This window comes from Lepidochelys kempii, chromosome 5, assembly GCF_965140265.1.
Source record: "Lepidochelys kempii isolate rLepKem1 chromosome 5, rLepKem1.hap2, whole genome shotgun sequence".
NCBI lineage: Eukaryota > Metazoa > Chordata > Testudines > Cheloniidae > Lepidochelys > Lepidochelys kempii.
In genome coordinates, this window is record NC_133260.1 from 96,411,606 (window position 1) to 96,437,643 (window position 26,038).

At 41.1% G+C, this 26,038-nt stretch overlaps 1 protein-coding gene across 4 annotated transcripts in view; it reads right to left on the minus strand.

Moving 5' to 3' along the window:
• Positions 1-3,505: 3,505 nt before the first annotated feature.
• GCNT1 (glucosaminyl (N-acetyl) transferase 1) overlaps positions 3,506-26,038 on the minus strand; it is a 43,573-nt gene continuing 21,040 nt past the window's right edge. Inside the window, exons 2-4 of one of the 4 annotated variants that reach the window (XM_073345116.1) lie at positions 13,145-13,207; positions 10,964-11,022; positions 3,506-10,275 (exon numbers count right to left, since the gene is read on the minus strand). In XM_073345116.1, the coding sequence (XP_073201217.1) occupies positions 8,859-10,151 (1,293 nt within the window). In that variant the 5' untranslated portion in view covers positions 10,152-10,275; positions 10,964-11,022; positions 13,145-13,207 and the 3' untranslated portion in view covers positions 3,506-8,858. Of the gene's footprint in view, positions 10,276-10,963; positions 11,023-12,946; positions 13,079-13,144; positions 13,250-26,038 lie in introns of those variants that run through there. The other 3 variants (XM_073345114.1, XM_073345115.1, XM_073345113.1) reach the window with 3 other exon arrangements.

Genomic DNA, 26,038 nt, shown 5'->3' on the forward strand with positions numbered 1-26,038 from the left:
CCTGAAAAGTGGTATTTAGAACCACCATCCTACCTCATTTATTTAATGTATTCATTAATTAAGTGCACACATAGTATGCTTTGCCCTCTACAAGAGGAAAAGGAAAAGATTACTAAATGCATAAGCAGGACGCAAACAAAAGTGGAGAAATCCAGAAAATGCTGTTAATTTAGAATATCTATTTAAAAAACAAACAATAAGGGGCAAACAGCACTTTTACAGAAAGGGGAAAAAAAGTTTAAGGAAGAATGAGGATGAAGGGGGAGGGGATGTCTGATGGATTTTGATAAGAAATTTTTCCCAGCATAGAAGAGGCATGAAAAAATGAAATGAAGGGCAGGGTGAGGTAGGCTTCATTAGTGGAGCAAAAAGACTAGTAGGAAGCAATATGAAATGAGAGCTGAGATTAAATTGGGTGGAGTGACAAATGATGGTAGTAATAGGGTGGAGTTGTACAGAACCTTAACCATAAACAGGTCAGAGCAGCAGTGGGAAGCTGATTTTAACTACTTCATTCAGATAAATTGGGAAAGAGAGAGGTGAGTAGTGTGAGAAAGAAGAAATTATATTAGCTAGAAGCCTGTTGTGTGCTTCTCTTAATTATTTTAAACATAGAAATGAGATCACATTTGTAGCAGGTGTTTATTAACGACAGAGCTGCCAAAAAAAAAATGGAAAAAATAATTGGCAAAAGTTGCCAAAGTTGTTTCTAGATCCCAAGGTTGGAGATGCACCTGTTTTCTGTGGAAGTTTCAGTGATATCTTTTACCAGATTCTTTTAAATCAAAATTGTTTGACATTTTTCATTTACCAAAACCTGTTTTCGGTAAATTAAAATTTGTTTTCAGAATTTACTTTAAATTATTTTTGTAAAAATAGACAATTTTACAAAAACAATGTCAACAACAATTTGTGTACAAAATGTAATTTTTTTTAGAAAGGACTTTTTTTGGGGGGAAAAAGTTCAATTTCAACCAGTTCTATTAATTAGCCCATCTTTTTAATGTACAAGGACATAGCTGGTATTATTCTGAAAAGTTCTGGCTCGCCCACTTTTCAAGAGCGCTGAAAAGACATGAAAACAAAACTTCTTTACAGCAAGATGGATAAGACTGGGGAGTAAGTGTCGCGAGCAGCAAATGGTGGGTGACTCATCCCTGCACATATTTAAAATTAGATTAGACAAATCGATAGCTAATGTGTTGTAGTGAACAATTTTCCACAAGCAGAGGGGTGGGCTGGATAATCCAATAGATATTTTCTGTGTTGAATTTATTATTTTCAATCTGTCTCTTTCAGAAAATCTAGCTAGACACTTCTTGGGGAAAGAAGTCCATTAGATTTGGGGATATAATTCTTATGCTGCATCCTGATTTATGTAAAACCCCCAGTTGTGGCACCGTCAGAGATCAGAATGAACCCATCTTTCTACTTTCAGGGGAAAATGTAAATCTTTTCTTTATGGAAAGGCCTTTCCTCCATAAAACAGTGCTAGAAGAAGTGACGGGCAAAACTTCCCCTGCAGATAAACAGAATAATCCCATTTAAGAAAATGACACTGACAAGGAGTGAAGAGCAGGAACCTTTCAGATCAAAACATGCTTTATTCATTTTTACCTACATTCTATGGTGACAGGCACAATATAAACACGAGACAGATATAAACTCTCTAAACTAACCAACTCTCCAAAAAATTTTTTGCTTTCAAAGTGAAAAGTCTGACCATGGTATTTTTCCATTTAATGAAACAAATGTGATCTAGTCCTGTGTCCCTTCATTGATTTTGGGTGTAATGGGCAGAATTTGACCCAGTGTCTTTAGGCAGAAATATTACGTTCCATATCCTTGTATTAGAGAGTTGCCTCCCCATTCTGACTTGGGTCCTAGACAGAGCCGTCCTTTGGATTTATGGGCACCCTATGCTCCACTGAAAACAGACCTAGACAGGGCCATCTTTAGGATTTACGGGAACCCTATGCTCCACTGAAGGCAGTCCCCAGCTGGCACCGCTGACCCCAGTGTGTTGAGGTGGTACAGCCAAACCCCACTCCCAAATTGCTGACACACACCAAGCTTCGTACACAGCAGACGCTGCGGCAGTGTCTCAAGGCAGGCTTCGTGCTGTCACAAGGAGGCTGCATCTTACCAGAGCCCACAGCCCTCCTGCAACCCCTTGCCACTCCTGGCTCACCACGAGCACTGTGACAGGAAGTAACAAGCAGTAATAACAATAATAATAATAATGATGTGTGTGTGTGTGTGTGAGAGAGAGAGAGCGTGAGCGAGCAAGCCTCCGTGTGAGAGACTGTGTGTTGGGGGACTGTGTGAGTTGGGATGCACTGTTTACCTGTGAAAATAAAGGTTTTCTTTGAAATGTTAAAAATGCAGGAATATTTCTAATAATCTCAGCTAATGTAAGACCTATATTTTTGGCCCAAAGGACACCATCAGATCACACTTAATCACCAAGTAATTTTCTAAATGCACCTTTTGAAGACTAACACCACTGATTTTAAAAGATGCATGAGGCCTTGTGCAGGCTAGTCGCACCCTCTTAAAGGAATGGAGGAGTTAAACCTTAGGCTCATATGGCCTCTTTCAATTTCTTGCTGACACAGACCAGAACATGTATGCAGTGTTGGTGTAGCTGCGTCTCACCCACCTTGTCTCACAGAGCAGAGCTGTTAAGCAGGAGAGAGCCTTCCAAAAATCCTTCGTAGTTGAGTGGCATTCACTCCGCTGCGGAAGAAGCGGCTCCTATGTTTGGACATCAGAAAACACACTGAGGATCCCAGCATCATTCCAATGAGCTGGGTTGCCATGGATTGGATGAAAAGCAGTGAGTTTGGGCAGAGCAACAGTCTTCACCGAGGAGCATTTCACAACTGCTAGTCCTTTAGTATAGGGAGCAACCTCTCATGCTAAAGAGACTGAAGGGGCATCTGTGGATCAGAAGTTTCTTTTGACTGAATATAGAACTGGGGCTTTTGTGCAGCAAGTCACACTATTAATGAATGAATTCTCATTATTGATACAACATGCTTATCTTCTTGTGCTGTCTGTGAGTGTAAGAGGGCCTGATTCTGAGTGGCACTGATCCCCCAAACTCCCACTGAAGGGCTGGAGGATCTGGCTCAGAGGCTGTAGTTGTGAACACTTTTTTCAGTCAGATATTAAGTAGATAAGACTGATTTCTAAATAGGCAAGAGTTAAATCGTTGGTATGCCATATTTTCAATAGGAATCCATATATTTACACAGTGCAGTCAATTTGTTTAATTACTAGAGTAACTGATGTAAATAAAGTTTTAGTTATATGCCAGGACAATCGCTTGATTTGCTTTTTAGACTATGAGGCCATCAATCTACATTTGTCATCATTGTCATGGCTGTGGTTGCATCAAAGCACTTAAACACAGAACATCTAGTGAACTGCTGCCCTCTAAGATCCTTCTCTAGAAAGACAGCTTTGATTCATTCCACATAACCAGAATCCATAGAGTGGATGACAAACTTAAACTTCAATCTTTAATGCAGCTTTTCTAGTTACCATACACGAATGAAGATGATTTGCCAGGACAATTGTTATCATTGGCTAAAAACTCATTAATAAATTCAATTTACAACAGCATATACCTCAGTTGGAGCTATTTTTAGGCAGTTTCAGAGTTAAGAAAGCTGGTTTTGTTTTTCTTAAGTCCTCAAATAATTTTTAAACAATCTGAGTAAATACTGTGCCTAAAAATCAGCACCTTTTCCTTAAGTCTTCCCCTTTTTTTTAATTTGAAAGTTGTTCAAGTTAAAAGCAATGAAAGAAAAGCAAAGAAAAATGATTAAGTGATAGTGTGAATACCATATTGTCCAGCCGATAGCTTCTTGCTGGCTACTGCCCTGGGATTTCTTGATGTTCATGGTGTTTCGTATGTGGGACACAATAGTGAAGTGAAAGATGGCGTAGTGAACAGTTGTACAGCTAACTTAGTTACAACTGCAGAGCTCAGAAGGTGACAGGAAACTTAAAAATGAAGTGTTATATTACAGGAGGCAGAGTCTGTGACAGCTAATTAGACTTAGATTTACCGAAAAGCAAAATTCAGGTAGGAAAGAGGTTGCATGTAAGAGTTAAGACATTTTAGGAATAAAGTCAGCCTTTGGTCAACTGAAATAGCACTCTGGTATGGTATCTGTTACTAGGACAACTGTGCTACTTTATCACTATATAGTTATTTATCTGTTCTATTTCCATAGTTACAATAGAAATCAATTAAATGACTCCCCTCCCCCATATTAATGTAACACTAGTGGGTGAAGTATAAATGGGATTTCAGAAGTGCCTAAGGAGCACACATCCCATTGAAAGTAAATGGAACCTGTGCACCTAACTCACTAATATGCTTTTGAAAAAGCTTGTTCTAAAAGGTTCAAAAACGTTAAGACCCTTAGGTACTCCAGTCTGAGTATTCAGATCTTCTGCCCTAATGCTAGTTTATATGCATTGAAATTCTTTTTTTGCATTTTTATTTGCATGGGAAGAAACATGGAGTTAGTCATCAGAGGAAGCATTCAGTTTGCCTGAACTAAAGTTATCCTACTTACAAGGTCTACTGGTGAAAAGGTTAGTGCAAGCATATGAAAATTGCTACCTCTAAACATACATTACTTTTAAAGTTGACCAAGCCAGTTTTCTTTAAAGTAACTCAGAAGTCAAGCCAAGTTTGAAGATGAAGTATCTAAGTTGCCACTTTCCAACTGGAGCATTAGGGAAGAGCATTTTTCATATTCATGGATGTTAGACAGAAGCTGAAACATATGAACAAATTGAAGATACTTTTGATGGGGATGGCAGCAGTAGCTGGTGATGGTGGTAGGTCTCTGGACAGGGCTTTCAGTGTTGCCAGCTCTTGCAATTTTGTCTCACAGTTTTTCTTGGTGTTTTTCTTAAAGCCCCAGCTACTGGAAGTAATTCAGCCCCCTAGAAAATACTGCTTACAGGGGAGTCTAGGCCAGTGGTGAGCAACCTGTGGCCCACAGGCAACATGTGGCCGATCAGGGTAATCCCCTGGCAGGCCATGAGATAGTTCATTTACACTGACTGTCCGCAGGCATGGCCGCCCACAGCTGGTCAATGTAAACAAACTGTCATGTTGCCCAACAGCAAATTACCCTGATGGGGTTGCTCACCACTGGTTGAGGGTCTTGCAACTAAAGTTGAAAGCATGCACATGAATTCAATCAGAAACAGCTTTGTAGTTTCACCACACATGCAGCTAGTGCAAATAATTACGCTTTGGCTTTATTTATTGTGGATTTTGGCTCACATAGCATACTTAAACTCAGTCTTTCTTAAGGACCCACATGTGTTAAATGGACCTGCTACAGAACAGTAATTGCTGCAGAATAAAAAGTTTACAAACAATTGTAATAGTATCAGTTATTTCTTCTTGTACTGTATACAGATTAGTATAGAATCCAGTCTGATCTGCTCTGAGTTGTTGCCTTTTACCTGAAGCTTTTTGTTTGATTAAATCCTCCATGGAACTGGTCAATTGAGACCATTGCAGTATACTTTAGAGTCCACTTTTGTTTTGAGCTTACATTTGTAATGGAAGACTAGCTACTTATAGACTAGTTGTAGCAGCCTCCCCAGGAATATACAAACGTCCCTGAACCTAGGGTTGCCAACTTTCTTATCACACAACCAGACACCCTTATCTCACCCCCTGCCCTGTCCCTTCCACTAGGCCCAACCCCTGCTCACTCCATCCTTCCTCCCTCGATAACTCACTCTCCTCCACCATCTCACTCACTCATTTTCCCTGGGCTGGGGCAGAGGTGTGGGAGGGAATGAGGGGTGCAGGCTCTGAGGTGGGGCCAGAAATGAGAGATTCAGGGTGCGGCAGAGGGCTCTGGAATGGGATGTGGGCTCTGGGGTGGGCCATGGATGAGAGGTGGCTCTGGGCTGAGGCATAGGGTTGTGGTATGGGAGAGGGTACAGGCTCTGGGTTAGGGGTGTGGGCTCTAGGGTGCAGCCAGAAATGAGGGGTTCAGGGTGCAGGAAGAGGCTCAGGGCTGGGGCAGGGAGTTGGGTGCAGGCTTAGGGAGGGGGCTCAGGGCAGGGGATTGGGGTATGGGAGGAGGTGTGGGGTGCAGGCTCCAGGTAGCGCTTACCTCAGGGGGCTCCCTGGAAGCCGAGACATGGCCCTTGTCTCCTAGACATAGGCATGGCCAGGCGAATCTGCGCTCTGTCTCCACCTGCAGGTGCCGGCCTTTTTCTAGGAGGGGAGGGATGTCGCTACTTCCGGGGAGCCACGTGGAGCCAGGTAGGGAACCTGCCAGCCCCAACAACCAGACTTTTAATGGCGTGGTCAGCAGTGCTGACAGGAGCCCCGAGGGTCCCTTTTTGACCAGGCATTCCATTCAAAAACCTGACAACCCTACCTAAAGCAGTAGTTAACCCAAAGTTTTAAAGCCAGGGGCAGCTTATTTTAGTGCTAAAAGAAATATCAGTTGCTTCAGGTTTGGGGTTGTTTTTTTTTTTTTTTAAAAAGGATATTGAAGTTTTCACTGTGTATGGCAATGGGCTAAATCTTGTGTTTGATTAAAACTGGCAGAGGTAACAACGTCGCAGATCCTTAGAAATATTCATTTTTGGAAGGGCAAGGGAAGAGAAATCAAGTTAAATTTTTTGCTCTTTTCATATAAAGTAGAGAATAATATTGTAAGTGGGTTACAGGATATAGGCCTAAACCCCTAGGCTTTATCTTTAATTTAGATGCAGAAGTGGAATTCCTATGTTAAAATGCAACTATATATAAAGATGTTTCCAAAGAATTAAGTTATGACAGTTTTAGACAATAGGTAGGTACTGAATGGAGAAACTTTCACAACTGTCTTTATCCAATTTATCAGACTGCAGTAAAAGCAGCACTAAGGAATAGTTTGAATTTTAACACCAAGGCAGTGCTTACATTCAAGGAGTTTGAGTGTAGTCTACAATCTTGCTTTTGTCACATCTACCACAATAGCTGCTTTTTTAGGCCTTACCAGAGACAAAAAGTCAGCTAGAACTTTCCTCTGATAGCATTCAAAGTTGTTGCAGATCCCTTTGGAAGACAGACCCGTACTTTTTAAGATTTAACTGTCTTTACCAAAATGAAGTGTGTCCCCAAAAGAGACCTGAAGTGTTTCTTCCCATTCCTACATCTCAGAAAATTTGATGTATTTATACCTTGTGTTCCATCTTCCTTAATGACTTTCTCCACAGCAGGTTTCTCAGCCCTAGTTCTGATGTCAGAGGGTATAATTTTGCAAACAAGTATGCAGCTAAGTTACACATATGAATAGCAACACTGGTTTCAATAGAACTCCTGCTAGGAGTAATGTTGTTCATCTACACATATTTAAAGGATCAAAATAATAAAAAGTATATACACATTTTTAAACTTTAATCGCTTACTATAGGTGTACAACCCACTATACTAAGCGTCAGTCTCGGCTACCATATCTTCTTCATCCCAAGAAGTTTGGAAGTAGTTTCAAGAATTAGGCCTAAAAGGCTGACTACTTTTATGTCAGTCCTGTTATAATGCACATTGAAGATACATCCTCCATTCTATGCACAGAAGTAGCCCCACTGAATTTACTCTGACTGGGAGCCACCTACCTGAGCAAGGCACAGATTTGTTAACTTGGGGCCAAATCATGCTAACTGTATCACAGTCAGTTATATTTTGACAGTGCTTTGAGAGGACTTTCAAATGTCAAGAGAAAACAGAGTTTCACTTAGAAAAATAATTTATTTGTCTGAATATTCAGTAACTGTTTAAATGTTCTGAGATACAAGTGGGTAGACTGATGTACGTTAACTCTTTCAGAATGTTGAGCCCAGCAGCTCTGCCGGTTAGAGTTGCAACATAAAAGAATTAATTCAATCCTCAGACTAGTTAAAAAAAATTACAAGTGTAGAGAAGTGACATTATGCACAAAAAAATAAACATGATATCAACATTTATATCCTAACAGGCCCAGAATAATAAATTCCCCTGAGAAGATGGACATTGCAGATTAAAGCTATAAATGTCGTCTCTGAAATTAAAATGTAATTGTTCAACTTTAAAATAGTTTTAAACTAAAACAAGCACACAAAACATTACTGTAAGAAGTGTACTTTAAACACAAGGCCTTGTAGTTGCTTGGTGAATATTTCAACTTAAATTCAAGGTTTTCAGAAAAGAAGATTCAGAAGTATGTATCCCAGAATACATGTGGAACCACTGCAAAAGTCTTAGCTTTGGCATATTGATCAATTCCCTTTTATCTGTTTTTTAAAGAATTCCTGACATGCCTTCCCTGAGATCCTTTTGCATCTACATGCTTGCTCAGTCTAGCTTTCTCTCCACCCCATGCCCAACAGTAATAGAAGATTATGAAAAAGGATGGAGTTATGGCCACACAAGATCAGGGGGTTCTGTTTTTTTAAGGCTTTGAATTGAATAGTAGCAGAGATCAAAAAACAAAAACAAAACACCACAACCAAAAAACCTGAAAGGCTACTACTGAAATGTTACACAAGAATAGCTGGACTTACCAGAGGAGCTCTCTTGACCCCAAATATGCATTTTGAGGCTTGGACCTCTTCCAATAATAAGAGTATGTGGTATGGAAATTTGGGGGGGAAAAGTAGTCAGGTGAGACTGAATTGAACCGAACATATCATATATACCCCAAGTGGAGTTTCTCATGCTCATACCAAGGCGATGAGTAAGGTGCAACACACTAATAAATCATCACTACATAATATTTTATCTGCATGACAGCCTTATCAGTGTGAAGCTGTCATACCAAACACAAGATAGCATTTTAATTTTTGTGTTGATGCAAAGCTTTCTCTCTCAAATATTCTTCCAAGCACTGAATTGCGAAGGGGTCAACATCAGTATCAAACTTGTTAGCAAATAAATGGTGTTTCTTTAACATCCAGTTCAAGTCTCCCACTCCAAACACACACACAGCGCGCACATGAATTCCATTGCACGGAGGATAGGGGGCACCTTTTGACACATCCCCTTCAAAATAATGCCACTTCACAAACCTGGCAAGAGCATTCATGTCAGAAACATCATACTTGTCACTGGAAGAAACAGCCCCTGGAACTTCAGGGATTCTTTGAATAGTAGCCCACAGGTATTCATCAGGGCTATACGTGTCTTTAGCCCATTCAATAAATTCAAGGATTTTGCTGTTTTCTAGCACATACTCTACAAATCTCCTACTAGCAACAAAATAGGCACTGCCAGAGAAAACAGGTGTACTAAGAGGTGGAGGTTGTTTGTCTATTCCCATGTTCTTTAGCTTACCATCAACAATTTCATAGTGTTTTTTCCATCGTATTTCTTTGCTGGAAGGCATTTTCTCAGTTTCTAAGCTGTTTTCACCCTTTAGGGCTTTCAATTTCTCCACCATTTCCTGGTTGGTCTTAATAGGAAAGTCCATACCACAAAGATTTATCAAATATTTCCAGTTTGTACTTCTCCTGTAGAGATCTTTCATGCAGTTGAGGTCTGCCTGTACCCTGCTCCACGAAGCATACACTACACTCTCCAATTGGCTGGCAATAAAGACATTATTGAAACAGGACACAATTCCCTTAACTGCTGCCAGAAAAGATTCTGGAGACTTTTTGTCAACATGAATACAGTAATAATTCTGCGGAGCATAGATTGATCTTAGAAGTCTATCAAGCATGTCTATTTTGTGATATACCACTATTGAATAGGCAATTGGAAATTCAGCTTCTTCTTTACTGAGTGGTTCCATAATATACTTCCGCATCTTGGTAAAAGAGGCACAATCTGTTGTCATATTAATATAATCACTTGCTGTTAGCTTAGGGCGTTTCTTAAATGACACAGATAATATCTCAAGCTTTACTTTTTGAATTTCCTCTATATCACCCTGCAGTATCTTAGAGCAGTTAATATTACTGGTAGGATCTTCACCAGTCAGCTCTAGATGTCTCTGACTCAAGAAGTCCAGCTTTTGGTTACTTTTTAGAACAGAAAAGGCCACTAAAATAAGAAGTAGCACGAGGAGGTGCCTGAAGCGTAAAATATGCCAAAAACGAAATTTTCTTCTCAGCATTTCAGACCACATTGGATACCTTCACTTGGCTAAACAAAGTTTCTTTGTACTCATGATCTCAAACCCACTTCAAAAGCTTCAGAGTCATCTGTTCTCATTTCTCAAAAGTGTGTGTATACACACTGGAGGAAAAGCCCTAAAACAAAAACAAACAAACAAAAAAATACAAGTCATTCCTAATACAGTTATTCTGCAATTCAATTCTACATTTTACCTGTGGCTTTTAAATCAAAAGTTGATTTAAAAGTCTTTGCTTTAATGGTGAACAGTTTAGTTAAAAGGAGTTTCCTGCAATTTAGAAAATGTAATGAGTTGGGTGGTGAAAGTTTAGATACAATCTGAGTTTTCCCATTTTATGACCAGCTCTAGTATTGAAGCTATGTATTCAAATGTTAATTTCTCCCTCATACCATAATTTCTACTGCATTATTGGATGAAGCATGTTAATTCTGGCATGGCTGGTCTAAGATAGATTACTTAGATCTGCTGAATCCCTTTTAAAAATGTTGGCATTTTAAAATGCAATAGAAAGAAAAGTGTTTTGTCCCCTAGACAGAACTGGTTTACCCATATCAGATGAAATAATTTAGGGAACCAACTGAGGTTTTGTGCAATACAGAGAATGTGAAGTGTTAGTAGCTTAAGTATTTATAGTAAATATTCCAACCTGAATTTAACAGGGACATTTTACACACACACTCCATCAAAGTTTTGTTGGCATTTCAATTTACAACTCATTTACTGGGGAAACGATTCACACTTCATCCTCTCATTTGAAATACAGCCCCCATGCACATTCAGCATTTTATTCTTGTGATACAGACCCTTAAACATACTGAAGAATGAGCAGTGATGTGACCCTAGGGCTTCTTTCAGGAAAGATCTGAAAAAGAGAAGGGAAAAAATAATTTAGTGTTACATAGTCATCTAGCTTTCAGAGAGTTGCTAGAGACAGCTCTCTAATTGACATGGTATTGCTATTTTGTGGTCTATTTTTAAACAAGTATTTAAATTGCACTTTTGAAGCTGTCTTTCATATCACTCTATGCATGCGACAGCTTACTCAATTGTTAGAGAGCTGGCTACTAGATAAACGTGGACTACAGAGTGTTGAGAGAAATATAGTGTTGTTAGAAATATAGGAATAGCCCTAATTTCTCTCTAGATACAACTACAGGATTTCATATGAAATATCCAATACACAAAAAACGAAATAAATTAAAATGAGTTTGTTATAAATTCAAAGCACTACGATATATATCTTCACGTGTTCACCTGCAATGTACAGTGCATATTTTATGTCCACTAACCCTTAATTAAAATATCTTAACCCCCACCCACTTGAACATTCTCCAGTCAAATTTTCTATAAAGATACATAATGAAGAGTCCTGTAAATAGATGGACAGAGTCTGGAGACATCTGGGCAGTCATACATCTGCAGAAGAGTTTGCCAAGAATCTCTGGAATCTGGATCAACTAAACAGGTAATAGTTTAAGAGTGACACTTTATTTGTATTCACAAATATGCTTGCAAAAAATTAAAAGCTACATTTGGTCAAAAACTTTGTTTTTCCTTTTCTCTCTACCTCCCCTTCCAGGTTTACATGTAAACAATATTGAGACAGCACGAAAGGGAAAAATAATGCAAACTCAATAAATAAGACAGTGGAGGTCTATAAACAATTATGTTGCATCTAATGTACTAAATATCCAGTTCTACTTTTAAATACATCATTTAATTAACTCTAAAGAACATTCAGGTTTTAGTTTCAAGTACTTTATTTCAGAGGTTCTCAAACTTCATTGCACTGTGACCCCCCCTCAGACAACAAAAATTACTATGTGACCCCAGGAGCAGGGGCCAAAGTCTGAGCTCCGCTGCCTCAGGTGTGGGGGACCAAAGCCAAAGAACAAAGGGCTTCAGCCCCAGCTCAGGGGACTGTAGCCTGAGCCCTGACGCCCTTGGGCTTTGGCCCTGGGCAGTGGGGCATGGGCTTCAGCTTCGGCCCTGGGCGGTGGGGCTTGCACTTTGGCCCCAGGCCCCAGCAAGTCTGACACCAGCCCTGGTGACCCCATTTACCCATTTTGGGGTCCCGACCCACAGTTTGAAAACCACTGCTTTATTTAATAGGAAGCAAAATGCTCAATGTATATATGGAGAGATGGTGATGGGAGTCCATAATTTTCAGTGAGAACACTTGCCAGTATGTCAATCTGGAAACTAAAAGCATTAAAACTTTTTACTAACTACTATTCAAGATCACCGTGGAAGACAACCAAATTCATACAAAGTCATGTTAACACTTGCAAAAAATCAGTAGAAATGTAAGTATTACTAATAAAGCTGGTAATAAAAATATTTTCTGCAAAAAAATATTGGAACACAATTTTTGTTCCATGAAAAATTTAACAAAAAAGTTTTTCTATAAAGCCAAGAGTGCCAAAAGTTTTGTTGGTATCTGTCTTCCTTCCCAACTGTCACCCCAATTCCTCGTGGAATGGGAGTGCAGGGGGAAGAAAAGGGAAAACAAAATATTTTCATCCAAATTTAAAAATTTCCAATAAAAATTTCAATTTGTTTGCCAAGCTGTTTATTGAAAAACAATTACTGCCAGTTCCAAATTACCTTCTAACAATTTGTTTTTAGATTTTAAACAGAGACAAATGATCAAGGCTTGAGATTTCCATAACTGAAGAACTGCATTAAGCCTGTTTTTCTGCAACCTGCTCAGTATGAATTTAATAATGTCTGCTAAAATTTTAACTTGTAATTTAGGATTCTCAAACTGTGGCTTCTAAGCTTACTTGGTGATGCCAGTCAGTCTTCATTTGAGGATGCTTACTAGTTGCAGCCCAGATCATGATTCTCAGAAGCAGTTTTCACACACACACACACACACACACACACGGCCGTTTCTTCAATGTATAGTCAAAAATGTTTAAATTAGCAGCAGGTGACAACAAAACTGGAGAGTTAGCAAATCTACAGGACAGCAAACTCACACGGCAAGGTGACATTGAGAGATTACGGCAGTGGTAGCTCCAGGCAGCAAGAGAAGTTTCATTCTGCATCAAGGGAGAGGAAATAGACAGCAGTCGGGTAGAGTGCTGGAGGGGAAGGAATAACCAAGTAAAGTTTGCTCTTATTAGAGCACTTATATGTGCCAAAAAACAAAAAGTTTGAGGGACCAACGCTACTCTCCATGCGGACTCCTAGGATTCCATCAGTCTCCAAACTAAATGGATCCCACAACAATTCATTAGTCCCACTGCATTTGCAATTTTGAGTGTTTATAGATCATTTTATAGGAACTAAGTGCTCTGGGTCAGATTTTCCATTGTGGTAGTAGAACGATATGGAATTGGACCAGAAATAGCTCACCCCAACTACATATGCATGCTTATACTGTGTCCTCTGAAGTTAACAGCAGTAGTTTCATATTCTTGTTTAAATAAACTCATCTGACACACATCAGTGCCTCCTCAGATGTGCAACCATCTATATAACAGTTAAAATAGTTTTCTGTAAACTCAAATTAGCTGTAAACTCTATTCTGCAGAAGGGAAATTAAACAAGATGGTAACTCTTTGGTTCAGTTTCCACCTAGGGTCTACAGTAACTGTTCATAAAGCAAAGGGCTGGCTTTATAAACAGGCAAAAATAAAGTCTACAGCTCTGCATTACACTGGTGGTGTGACAAAGCTGTTCCACTCATCCATAAGGGTCTCCACACCTATACATAGTTGCGTGGAATAGGATTACCAAGGAGATTTCCCATCTTCCTAAAGAGGGTGGGAGGAAGGGAAGTGGTAGTTTTAACCCACAAAACTGCTATTAATCACCCCCATAACATTAAAGCCCTTTCCATCAGTTTCTCAGGGCAGGTCTACACTTCAAACGCTGATGTACCCGCTTCAGTGAAGATGCTACTCTGCCGACAGGAGAGCTTCTCCCATCGGGATATTAATCCACCTCCATGAGAGGCAGTAGCTCTGACTGCCTGTTCACATAGTGCTGTTACACTAGGGGCTAGGTAGGTGTAACTACCTCACTCAGGGGTGTGGATTTTTCACATGTCTGAGCGACTTAGTTATACGGATATAAATTTATAGTGTAGAGTGGCATTCTTTTCTTCCTCCTTTGTTCAAGGTACTTTTCTACAGAAAGTTTCCCAGGATCCATTATTACTGCTTATCACAAGTTTCTGCACAAGGACTTTATATAGTTCCCTTCACAGAATGAAGGTAATCAGAGACATACGACTGCCTTCCCCACCCAGTGGGGCATGAAGGTCTCAAATCCCTTACTATTTTGCACTTGTGCAGTCACCCACATGAGTAAAGAGGTGTGAAAGTCTACCATTCTAATTAACATATTGAGTGTCAAGTTTCTCTATAGGATCTGTAGCAATGTAGCTTATTGTTTCTGATCAGCTCTTCCCAAATACTCTCATAGCGCTGTATAGGTTTTGATATAGTCTTGTCTCTGGTCTAACTAACTGCAATAAAGATAAAATGTAACCTCTAGAGAATATATTTAAAGGAAGAGCATAAGGGCTTGTCTACACTGGCACTTTACAGTGCTGCCACTTCCTTGCTCAGGGTTGTGAAAAAACACCCCCGAGCGCAGCAAGTTTCAGTGCTGTAAAGTGCCAGTGTAGACAGTGCACCCGTGCTAGGAGCCGGGCTCCCACTGCTGGTAGCACACCTGTAACGCCCCTCGTGGGGGTGGTTTTTTTGGGAGCTCTCTCTCCCAGTGCTCTGCCGCGACTACACAAGCCATGTTAAAGCAAGGGCCGGCTCTAGGCACCAGCTAAGCAGGCTGGTGCCTGGAGCAGCGCTGCTGAAGGGGCAGCCCCGGTGGCAGCCCCTCTCTGTTTCCCGCGGTGGCAATTTGGCGGCAACTCTTCTGACTCGGGTCTCGCTGTCGGCGGCAGCTCCCTTCCATGTTCCTGTTCTCTCCGGCAGCGGTGTGTGTATTCAGCAGATTTTTTTGTTTTTGTTTTTTCTTCTTGGGGCAGCAAAAAACGTAGAGCCGGCCCTGGTTAAAGCACTGCCATGGCAGCACTTTAACATTGCCAGTGTAGACTAGCCCTAAGGTAAATATCAGAATGTTAGGAGGAGTAAGTTCTGAGACGGAAACATGTTCTCATTCTTCACTGGCATGGGTGTTTACAAAATGCGCTACAGCATCCACAAGAAGCAGATTACTAAAAGAAAAAACTAACAGCCACTCATTTGATTCTGGGAGAAATATTCTGATGCAACATTGGCAATGAAATACAATAACAGAAAGAGGACATTGTAGATTGAAAGTAGAAAGTTAATGTTGCTGGGGCATTAAATGTCTTCTCTACCCCAATACACTTGTTGAAAGCGGGGGGGGGGGGTGGAGGGGGGAACTACTCTGTCAAATAATCTGAGATAACTCTAGAAGCAGTCAGGGGAATAGGAAAGCTTTTGGCAAAGAGTTTTGCTAGGACACTAAGGACCAATCTAGTATCAGCTGGTTGAAGGGTGACCAAGGAAGTTCCCATATTTAGGCAAGAACAAATCCTGGTCAGAATCTCTGCCATACTAACTAAGGAACAGTGATCAACACATTTGTTTAGGAACAGGATACATTTCAGGGCAAAGTCAGAGAACATGTACTATACTGCAGGATTAGGACAAGGGCAACTACATAGTAGAATATAAGGCTATGGCTAACCTATAGAGATTTGTTGACAAAAATTATGCCGCTTTAATTAAAGTACTGTTGCATGTCCACACTATGCTCCTGGTGTCGGCAGAGCAGGTCACTAGCAGCTCTTGCAACAACACAGAGAGCAGTGCACTGTGGGTAGTTATCCCATTGTGAAACTGGCAGCAGGGTGCTTTGGGAAGGGTTTGCAGTGCTTCATGGGGCAGGTACAGTGTCACACGATGCGATTGAGAAACCAGCAATGTTTCACTGGCATCCTACAAGATTCAGCTGAAGTGTATGTGGGGGGAACAGACAGAAACAGTGTGCGTGTTGGGGGAAGAGTATGTCGGCATACTGCTTCTTTAAGTTCAGACAGTAGACAGAGCAGTCCCTCCCCGTCCACCTCCCCCACCAGCAGCAGCCCATTCTACCTGCCAGTCTGAGAGAGTCAATTCCATGTTAATGATTCCTTCAGAGTTTTCCTACAGCCCCCTCAGCTGCCAACAGCAGCAGCCTCAGCAGCTTGTGAGCTCTCCATGTTGAAAGGGAAAGGGTGCACGCCTGCAGGGCAGCCAAGCCAAGTTCAAAATATTTATGAGCAGAATGGTCACGGCAAGCATTGTGGGATACCGGGGGAGGCCAGTTATGTCAACATAGCGGCAGCATCTACACTGATGATTTGTTGCTTTAACTTCACTGCAAAAAGCTCTATGCCTCTCATCGAGGTGGTTTTATTTTGTTGGCAAAACAGCAGAGTTTTGCAGCCAAAAGTAGCCTTGTAGCGTGTACACCTCCACTGTTTTGTCGGCAAAAGCTGCCTTCTGCCAACGAAACTGTATAATGTAGACAGGGTCTAAGCAACTCTGAAAAACATAAAATTTTGGTAGTGGCTACGTTTGAGTAAGAAATAAAATTAGAAACTTCATTTAGATAGGTTGACCTACCTCCAACTGTTTTACAATTGTATAGTTTTGCCTACCAACCCAAAAAACCTCTTTAACCAAGGTTGCTGTCAGTTAGCACACATTTACACCTTAGGTCAAAAGAAATTATTCTTCTTTGGGGAGCAGAGAGAATAGAAAAAGCAGGTCACATTTTTGAAAGGATTCATTATCAGGGCTTGTCCACACAGAAAGTGGATGCTAGAAACCTTCTAGCGTGGATGCTGTTAGAACCATTTAATGTGGATGCAGTTTTGCTAGAATAAAGTTGCTTTATACCAGTCATAGCTTATTCTTGTATGGGAAGAGGACTAAACTAGATCAATATAAATCATCTTTATGCCAGGATGCTTTTCCCCTTCTTAATAAAAAATTACCACAACCTAACCAAAAGTTAGTTTTTGAACCAGTATATTTAGACCTGGCCTCTGCTTCTTCAAGAGAAGAAAGATATTTTAACAACTCAGTATTAAGTTGAACAAAATTAGGAAAAAGCAGCAAGTTATCTGACAAAACAGAATAAAGGGAAGCACTTTTTCCCCTCTCCAAAGTCACATAGTGTTTTGGTTTTTGTAGCCACTCCACAACTTTCACAGTTTCATAGGTTTCAAGGAGCCTTGCTGCCTCACGCTTGTAGTCTGGCAACAAGAAAGGTAGTGTTTGTATTTTCTTTAAAAAACAAAACAAAACAAAAAACCAAACAAACCAACCATGGGCCAGTATATTGGCAGGCAGGATCAACAGCTTAGTATTTAAAGTTGTCCACAAAAACTTAAGCAATGCATATACTACTTTCATATAGCTTAAGAATAGCAGTGTTTGGGGCTTAATTTGTGCTGGGGCTTGGCAGTTCATAGCCCCAGCACCTCCCGCCTCCTGACCAGCAGCCACTACTCTCTGGCTGCCCAGCTCTGAAGGCAGCATCATCACCACCAGCTGTGCACAAGGAAGGGTGGCAATACACCATACCATGCCACCCTTACTTTTGTCCAACCTGAAGTGCTCTGTGAAAACATCTCAGGTTAGAAACATTTCGGATGGAACCTACTCTGGTTTTCAGGTGGCCTGCAGCTTTGGGGCAGCCCTGCAGCTCAGGAACCTCAGGCTCCTTGCTGCAGAGCTGGGAGCCTGCAAGTCCTGGGGGCTCTCAGAGCCTCTGGGCTCCCTGCCACAGAGCCAGGAAAGTTTGGGATGGGCTTTCCAAATCTAAAACTCCAGGGCAGCCCTACCATGCAGGCTGGCCAGAGAGATCAAGGTTTCTAGACTCCTCAGCCAGCTTTCTCCTTGGGCTGGCCAACTTCTGCAGCTTGGTGAACCAACCAGGGGTCCCAGGTCTGGGGCAGAGCACATAGCAACATAGAAGACCTGGCAACTGAGGAGTGAAATTTACATAATTCTTTTTGGTTTTATGGGGCCCACCACTGACCAGCAGTTGTGAAACTGACAAGAATCATGTCAATTTCACTCAGCAGCTGCTCAGTCTGGGGAGCATTTTTTGTTTGGGCAACATCAACATATTGCTGCCTGTGTGTCAGGCTGGTTCTCCCAAATGACCACCCCGATCTTGAGAGAGTGTTGCTGCTTAAACCTACCAGAGTTCTTTCAATTTCTTGCATTCCTGGGATTTTTTCCTATCCTGGCATGGTCTCTTAGCTCTCAAGTGCTTACTGAGAAGTGGTTTATCTTGAGCTGCTCTTTCTGTTCCTGCTCAATTTCCCCCCTCAGACTATTAAGGTAAACCAATATATTCATACAACAAAAATAAGCAGGTGAACGTAAATTACAGAGCAGCTCCAAATCTAAATCCACCGCCTTCCCCAATCATTGCTTAGACTTTATGTACCAGCTTGGTTATTGCAATTCCACTCCCCCCTCCCCCTCCCCAAAAAGGCAGTGGCTTGAATTAAAATACTAAATACAAGGATGATGAAAATTGTGCATAATACATGTTTGCAGCAGTTAATCATAAATAGATTTTGCAAATGAGATATACATTGATAAATGCTTTAAAGAAGACCAAAACAGCATAAAAAGCAAAAAGACAGGAGGAGTCTGACTCTCTAGAAAGCATTTCCTTTCAACAGAGTGGAAATGCAAGATAATGTTTGAAGTCTTCAATGATGGTTTAAAATTGAAAAGGATGTGGTAGAGAGGCTCCCCTCCTCCCCTTTTGAAGAGCTATTTAAAGTTCTTAACCCATTTCAAAAAATCAAATCAAAATCAATCAAGTGTTGGTAAGAAACTGAAAAATTCAGTAGTTACAGAAGTACTCTATTGAATTTTGGAGCTCTCTTGGGGCTGGCCCAAGATTGTGGAATGAACAGTCACAGGAAATGAGAGCCATTACTAAGGGTATGTCTGTACTTAGAGTTTTTGCGCTGTAAGTTTCACTGGTGATAGGGAACCGGTAAAAGCAAAGCGCTGGTTTGTGTACTCACTCAATTCCTCAGGCGTCAGAGAGTGTTTACACTACCAGCACTTCCATCGGGATGAGAGCACCGCTGTAGGGCAGCTATCCCACAGTGCAGTTCTCTCGATAGATTTTGTGGGAAGGGGGATGGGGGTGAGCCGAAGGCCTTCTGGGTCTCTGCTCAGTGCCCCATGCTGCCCTGCTTCATGTCTTAGGAGCCCCATTACTTCCTGGCTTCTTCCATGGCATTTTTTTAAAAGCCTCCTGCTGTCTGGCTGCTTTCCCCGCCACATCTACAAACAAAGGGAAAGGGAGCTTCAAACTTCCCGGGGCTTACAGAGGGAGGGGCGGACGTTTGTGCATCAGAGCAGCGGAGATGCTGGCCAGAGTGGTTGCTTTTGGAACTGTGGGATAGCCTTCAGAGGCCAAAGGGTGTTTACACTGGTGGAATGCGTCTTCACTTTCACAGCAGTGCAAAAAGAACAGCAGTAAGAGCTGTACGCCTCTCATGAAGATGGTTTTCTTTTTGCAGTAAAAACTTCTGAGTTTCACTGCAAAAAGTCATTAACAAGTGTAGACGCTCCCGCGGTTTTAGCACAAAAAAGGGACTTTTTGCGCTTTAAATGGTAAGTGTAGACATACCCCAAACCTCTCACCTTCCACTCTAAGTGCAAGGCACATTTCTTTGACCTTGTCTTCTCTAAGATATAGCAACATGTGTTTTTAAATATATGTTTATATTATGCACACGCACACACACAAATTCCAAAAACAAAAACACACATAATATAAAATATGTATGTTTCTATTATGCACACACTTCCACTGGGGAAAGGACGAGAGAACAAAAAGGTGTGATAGTTCTTAGCTCTGTTTCTCAATGCACTGCTGGAAGGTGCTCAGATACTATGGTGATGAACACAGTGTAAGAACCTGTACAAAATACTCAGTAAATGGGGCTAAACTGAAGCGGTTAGTAGATGTATGTGAGAATCAAGGTCCTATTTTACCCATATCTATCTGCTAAGTATCCCTGGTAATTTCAGATTACTTTAAGATTAACTGCAGTTTCTTTTCAATTACCCTATACTTTTTTTTGGTATGTTTCCAGTTTCCCTGCCTCTCATTTCCCCCCGCCCCTTCCATATTCCATCAAATAATGCTTCATAAAAAGGGGGCAGGGTGGAGATTGGAGTGAAGAAATTAGTATCTCACACCATGACAAGTACCCAAACTGCCTTCTATAGGGTGAAATTCACAAGTCCTGCCAAAAGTTTGAGCAATCAGGATGTGTGTAGCCATGGAAGCTACATCCACAAGGCAGAGACCCCTGCTTAGCCACTTCTTATACACATTCCATTGAAGGGTACTATGGGATGATAGGGAATTTCACTGCCCAGAAGACCTTACACAGGCAGTCTTCCTACCAATTAATCATAGATTTTTCTATAGGTTCCAATCACAGTGATATTTAAGCATTGAATGTCACCCACAGAATATAAATTAGACTAAAAACTAGATACTAATTAAAGCTGCCTGATCAGATCTGCACTATTTTCATTAACCATCTCCATACGTTCTACTCATCAAATGTTTTATCCTTCCAGAATCCTCCTCTCCTCCCACATGTGACAGACAACACAACTCACAGCAATTGTTAATTATGCTGAGCATTTGACACTGGGTCAATACTTGGATTAGATTTTTCATATAGTTTCTCAAAAAGAAAAGGAGTACTTGTGGCACCTTAGAGACTAACCAATTTATTAGAGCATAAGCTTTCGTGAGCTACAGCTCACTTCCTCAGATGCTGTAGCTCACGAAAGCTTATGCGCAAATAAATTGGTTAGTCTCTAAGGTGCCACAAGTACTCCTTTTCTTTTTGCGAATACAGACTAACACGGCTGTTACTCTGAAACCTGTCATATAGTTTCTGGCACTCAGTTTGCAGAAGAGTTTCTTCAAGAAAAACGTGTTTTAAAAAGTTGGTTTGTAGTGACTTAGACACAGAAACTAAGTGTTCTGACAACATAATCCCATGCTAAATGTTTGGTTAAGGAGCAAAATTAACACTATGTAAAATACACTGAGATTAGCTGCATAAATAAGCACCATAAAGGAAAGTATTTCTCTATCCTAAGTACGGTATACTTTGAGCAAGAGGGTAAGATCCATTATAGAATTCAACTTTTTAAAAGGCACAAGACTAAGCAATTTAGAAAATGGGCTAGACACATGTATGCACTTGGCTCTGCTCCATAGTTTACACAAACAGAAAAGCTTACCACCAGGTGTACATTAAAAACCACACTTGGTCAGTGAGCCCTATGCTGGAGAAAACTATTTTATGATCAATGGTGAAACAGCAGGGACTCATTTCCCTCCAGGTATTTAGGAACTGGTTTAAACAACCAAAGAAGCAGTTATTTAATCTTGTACATCGTTTACGTTCTTATCCAGGTTTAAGTAAATAAGCAGTTTAGAGCAGAGGTGGGCAAACTACAGCCCGTGGGCCAGATCCACGCTGGGCTCCGGGTGCCGCTCCAGTGCTCCAGCCGGGTCTGGGGCCATACCACGTGGCTTGGCCCTGCTCCAGCGCTCCAGCCGGGGCACCGCAGCATGGCCCCGCTCTGGTGCTCTAGCAGGGATGGGGGCTGCTCCATGCATAGAAGCCGGAGAAGGGACATGCCACTGCTTCTGGGAGCCACTTGAGGTAAGCGTTGCTCGGAGCCTGCACCCGAGCCTCTCCCCACACCCCAACCACCTGCCCCAGCCCTGATCCCTCTCATCCTCTCCAAACCCCTCGATCCCTGCCCAGAGCATGCTCCTGCACCCCAAACTTCTCATCCCCAGCCCTACCCCAGAGCCCGCAACCCCAGCTGGAACCTGTACCCCTTCCCACACACCTACCCCAGTCCTGATTCCCCTCCTGCCCTCCAAACCCCTCAGTCCCAGCCCAGAGCACCCTCCTAAACCCCAAACTCCTCATCCCAGCCCCACCCCAGAGCCTAAACCCCCAGCCAGAGCCCTCACCCCATTCCACACCCCAACCCCAATTCTGTGAGCATTCATGGCCTGCCATACAATTTCTATTCCCTGGTGTGGCCCTCAGGCCAAAAAGTTTGCCCACCCCTGGTTTAGAGCCTTTCATAAGGCCTCCCAGTTCAAGTCCCTCTTCCGCTAGTAATCACTTTTCAGAAGATTGTTACCTCCAGCACAAGGCACAAGAATGTCAGCTGTAATTAAAAGCTTAAATACAGGTTCGCAATTTATTTATGGTGACTGTGTAGATTTCTGGGCTTGGGCTGGAGCCCAAGGTATGGCACCCCCTCCCCACCCCCCAGCCTGGGCTCTAAGACCCTGGCAGCGGGAGGTGTGTCCCAGAGCAAGCCCTGAAGTCCACACAGCAATGAAGCAGCCCGGAGCCCAAGTCGGCTGGTACAAGCCAGCAAAGGGTGTCTATCTAGTTGCTCAATAGACAAAAGTGGTTTGCTATTACATTGAGGAAGCTGATACCAAGAAGGAAAACAAGCTAAAGACAGACTATGGGTCTGGTGTAGAAGATGGCAATAGGAAGAGAGGAAGAAAAGGAACGTGATTTTATTTTTTAAAGATTTTTTAGCAATCGTCTCACATATAAAAACTTGTCTACTGAGAACTATAGGTCAAATCCACTATTGCTGAGTCCACTTAGACTATACCAGTTGTAGTGTAACAGTGGAAAACTTCAATTTTTTGTTTTGTTTAAAGCCTAAGTATAAGTCCACATTTAAGTGGGCTCATTTTCCAAAGTGCATCATCCACTGACATCATTTTTCTCCCTGCCTCTCCCCTGTGCCTTTCTGGGACCCTCCTTATTGAATTGGTTTTCCTTTAGAGAACAGATGCTGCAGTATTTCATGAGAGGTCATCCCATGACCCTTTTTGCTGAAACTCCATTTCCAAAATGATCCTTCCACAGAGCTCTGACATTGTTGTGTTGAACTAGCTACAGTCAGTGGCAGCCATTCAATGTCTAGCACTTTTGGGGAGGAGGGGGAGAAATCAGGCCATCTATTTCAATGCCTGAATATGGACATAAGAGTTTTGCTTTAGGCACCCATTTTTAAAAGTTTTGGCTACATTAGGACATAACATGGCTGTACGAGCCAGCTAGGTATTTGAAGACAACGTATAAATGATTCTTAAAAGACCATTTCAGAACATGGTGAATTTTTGTAGACAAGTCCCAAATTATATTTACCACCTACCCTACTAAAATCCTCACAGATATTACGTCGCTAGATTATCCAGAGCATCTTCCTATTTTCATTAGGAATATTTAGCACTCGCTGCCCCCCGCTACTCCCAGCTGGCTCAGGTTCTGCCACTCATCTCATTGAGTAATAACTTGCTCACTGAGTAGCCCTATTGAAGTCAATCTTGGTACTTAAAATAGATATTCAATAGAACTACTCAGAAAGAAAGGTGGTAGTTTCCTTTAGTGCAGGTGGGGCCAGGGGACTACCTTCTTTTACTCACAAATCTACACTACACCATCATTACAATACTGGAGGCAAAAAGCATTCCACCCGTTTCCCACAAAGTTCTTCACTTTTGTCATAATTACCTCTAAAATAGTTCAGATGCTCCCAGTCAAGTAATTCCAGTTTACTACTGAGAACTCAAAATCCAGTCAAATACCGAAATAATTTCTTTACTGAACACATGCACCTTAATGTAGCTTTTCCAAGTTTTACAAATTTAGTTACAATCATCATTTGGTTGTATTTCATGATTAAAAAGAGGGTTACCCAAATAGATCTTTAGTGATAGTTTAGTGTATACCAACACTACTAATTTATGGTCTCAATTGCAGAAGCTCATCTGCACAGTTTGGCCCCACCTAACAGCAAATTATCACATGAGGCACTGTTGTAATAAGGGGGCATGTTACTTCATTATCTTCATAAACTATTACAGTACTTGTAGGAGATGAAATATCCGGTAATTAAAAAGAAAATGACTAATTCACAAAATAAGACAGTGATACATTAATCTGGCTTTAACTTTTCCTTTAATTTGCCAAATTCATAGCAGAATCATATCCAGATCTAGTAGACTTACAAAGGTTGTCTAATTACAACAATAACGGGATCTATTATGTAAGAAGTGAATTTAGGGTCTAGAGAAAGACAACTGAGTATGGATTATTTTTATTTACTACAGAAACCAATAGCTGAAGCCTGTTACAGACTACCCTCAAACCAAAATTTCTGCTTGTTTGCTTAGAAATGTAGATCATGTTTGAAGGGAAGAATTACCAGTTCTTCCAAGAAGACTAGAAGAACATGATTTAAGTACAGTGGCACATGTCAAGTTTCAGTTGATAGAAAAAGCGATTTATCAGCTCAAGAGCTTCACACCTACTCAGAGCAGGACTTTATGATGCTATGATAAAAATGCCGGTGGCCAGTCTACAAGAGCACTCCCAGTGTGGCTAGTACTGATGGAGTTGCATGAGTGTTAGTTTTACAAAAAAAACCTCTGTTTAGGCACAGCCACTAGGAATCATTGCTATGAGTCAGTCATGACCAAATTTTCTACAGAGCTTGATACTCACCCAGCACACAAGAAATTAAACACTCAACATGGGGGATAAGGAGGGGCCATTTTTAAGACAACTACTGTAGTTCAGAAGCTGGAGTTTATTTCTCCAATGTACTCAGTACTGCTGAGTAAATTAGGGATTAAAAAGAAATTTAGTTTTCATCTTTCCGAAGGGAAGGCAATCATCTACCAGTGAAATGAGAACAGATCATAATGAACACCTTACACCATGGAATACTGACAGGTGGCCAGAACCAAAGAGCCTTAAAATTAAATGTTACCATTAATATCCTCAACATATTCTCCAGTTTACAAAGAATACAGCTTGCTGAATAGTTTCTTTCCCACAGTTTGAGAAGACTACTGTCACAGTTCCAGTCACCTTTACACTATCCTGTATTTTGTTTTCAATTTTTTAAGAATTCTTCAGTTGCCAAAAGCCGTTCTGCACACTGCCTATGCTTACAGGCTAATGCTGTATGTAAAAGCTCTAGTGTTTGGAACTGTCAAGAACTGCACCCTTCATTTCATTTATACCAGTTCCAAGTCTTACATCATACCCACACACTTCACTCAAAATAGTAGGGCTGTCAAGTGATTAAAAAAAATTAATCATGATTAATTGCACTGTTAAACAATAACAGAATACCATTTATTTAAATATTTTGGATGTTTTCTACATTTTCAAATATACTGATTTCAATTACAACATAAAATAAAAAGTGTACCGTGCTCACTTTATATTTATTTTTGATTACAAGCATTTGCACTGTTAAAACAAAAGGTAGTATTTTTCAATTCACCTCATACAAGTACTGTAGTGCAATCTCTATCATGAGAGTTGAACTTACGTATGTAGAATTATGTAAAAAAACCTGCATTCAAAAATAAAACAATGTAAAACTTCAGATCCTACAAGTCCACTCAGTCCTACTTGTTCAGCCAATTGCGCAGACAAACAAGTTTGTTTACATTTGCAGGAGATAATGCTGCCCGCTTCTTGTTTACAATGGCACCTGAAAGTGAGAGCAGGCGTTCTCATGGCACTGTTATAGCCGGCGTCACAAGATATTTACATGCCAGATGCGCTAAAGATTCATATGTCCCTCCATACTTCAACCACCATTCCAGAGGACATGTGCCCATGCTTATGATGGGTTCTGCTTGATAACAATCCAAAGCAGCGTGGATCGACGCATGTTCATTTTCATTATCTGAGTCAGATGCCACCAGCAGAAGCTTGATTTTCTTTTTTGGTGGTTCAGGTTCTG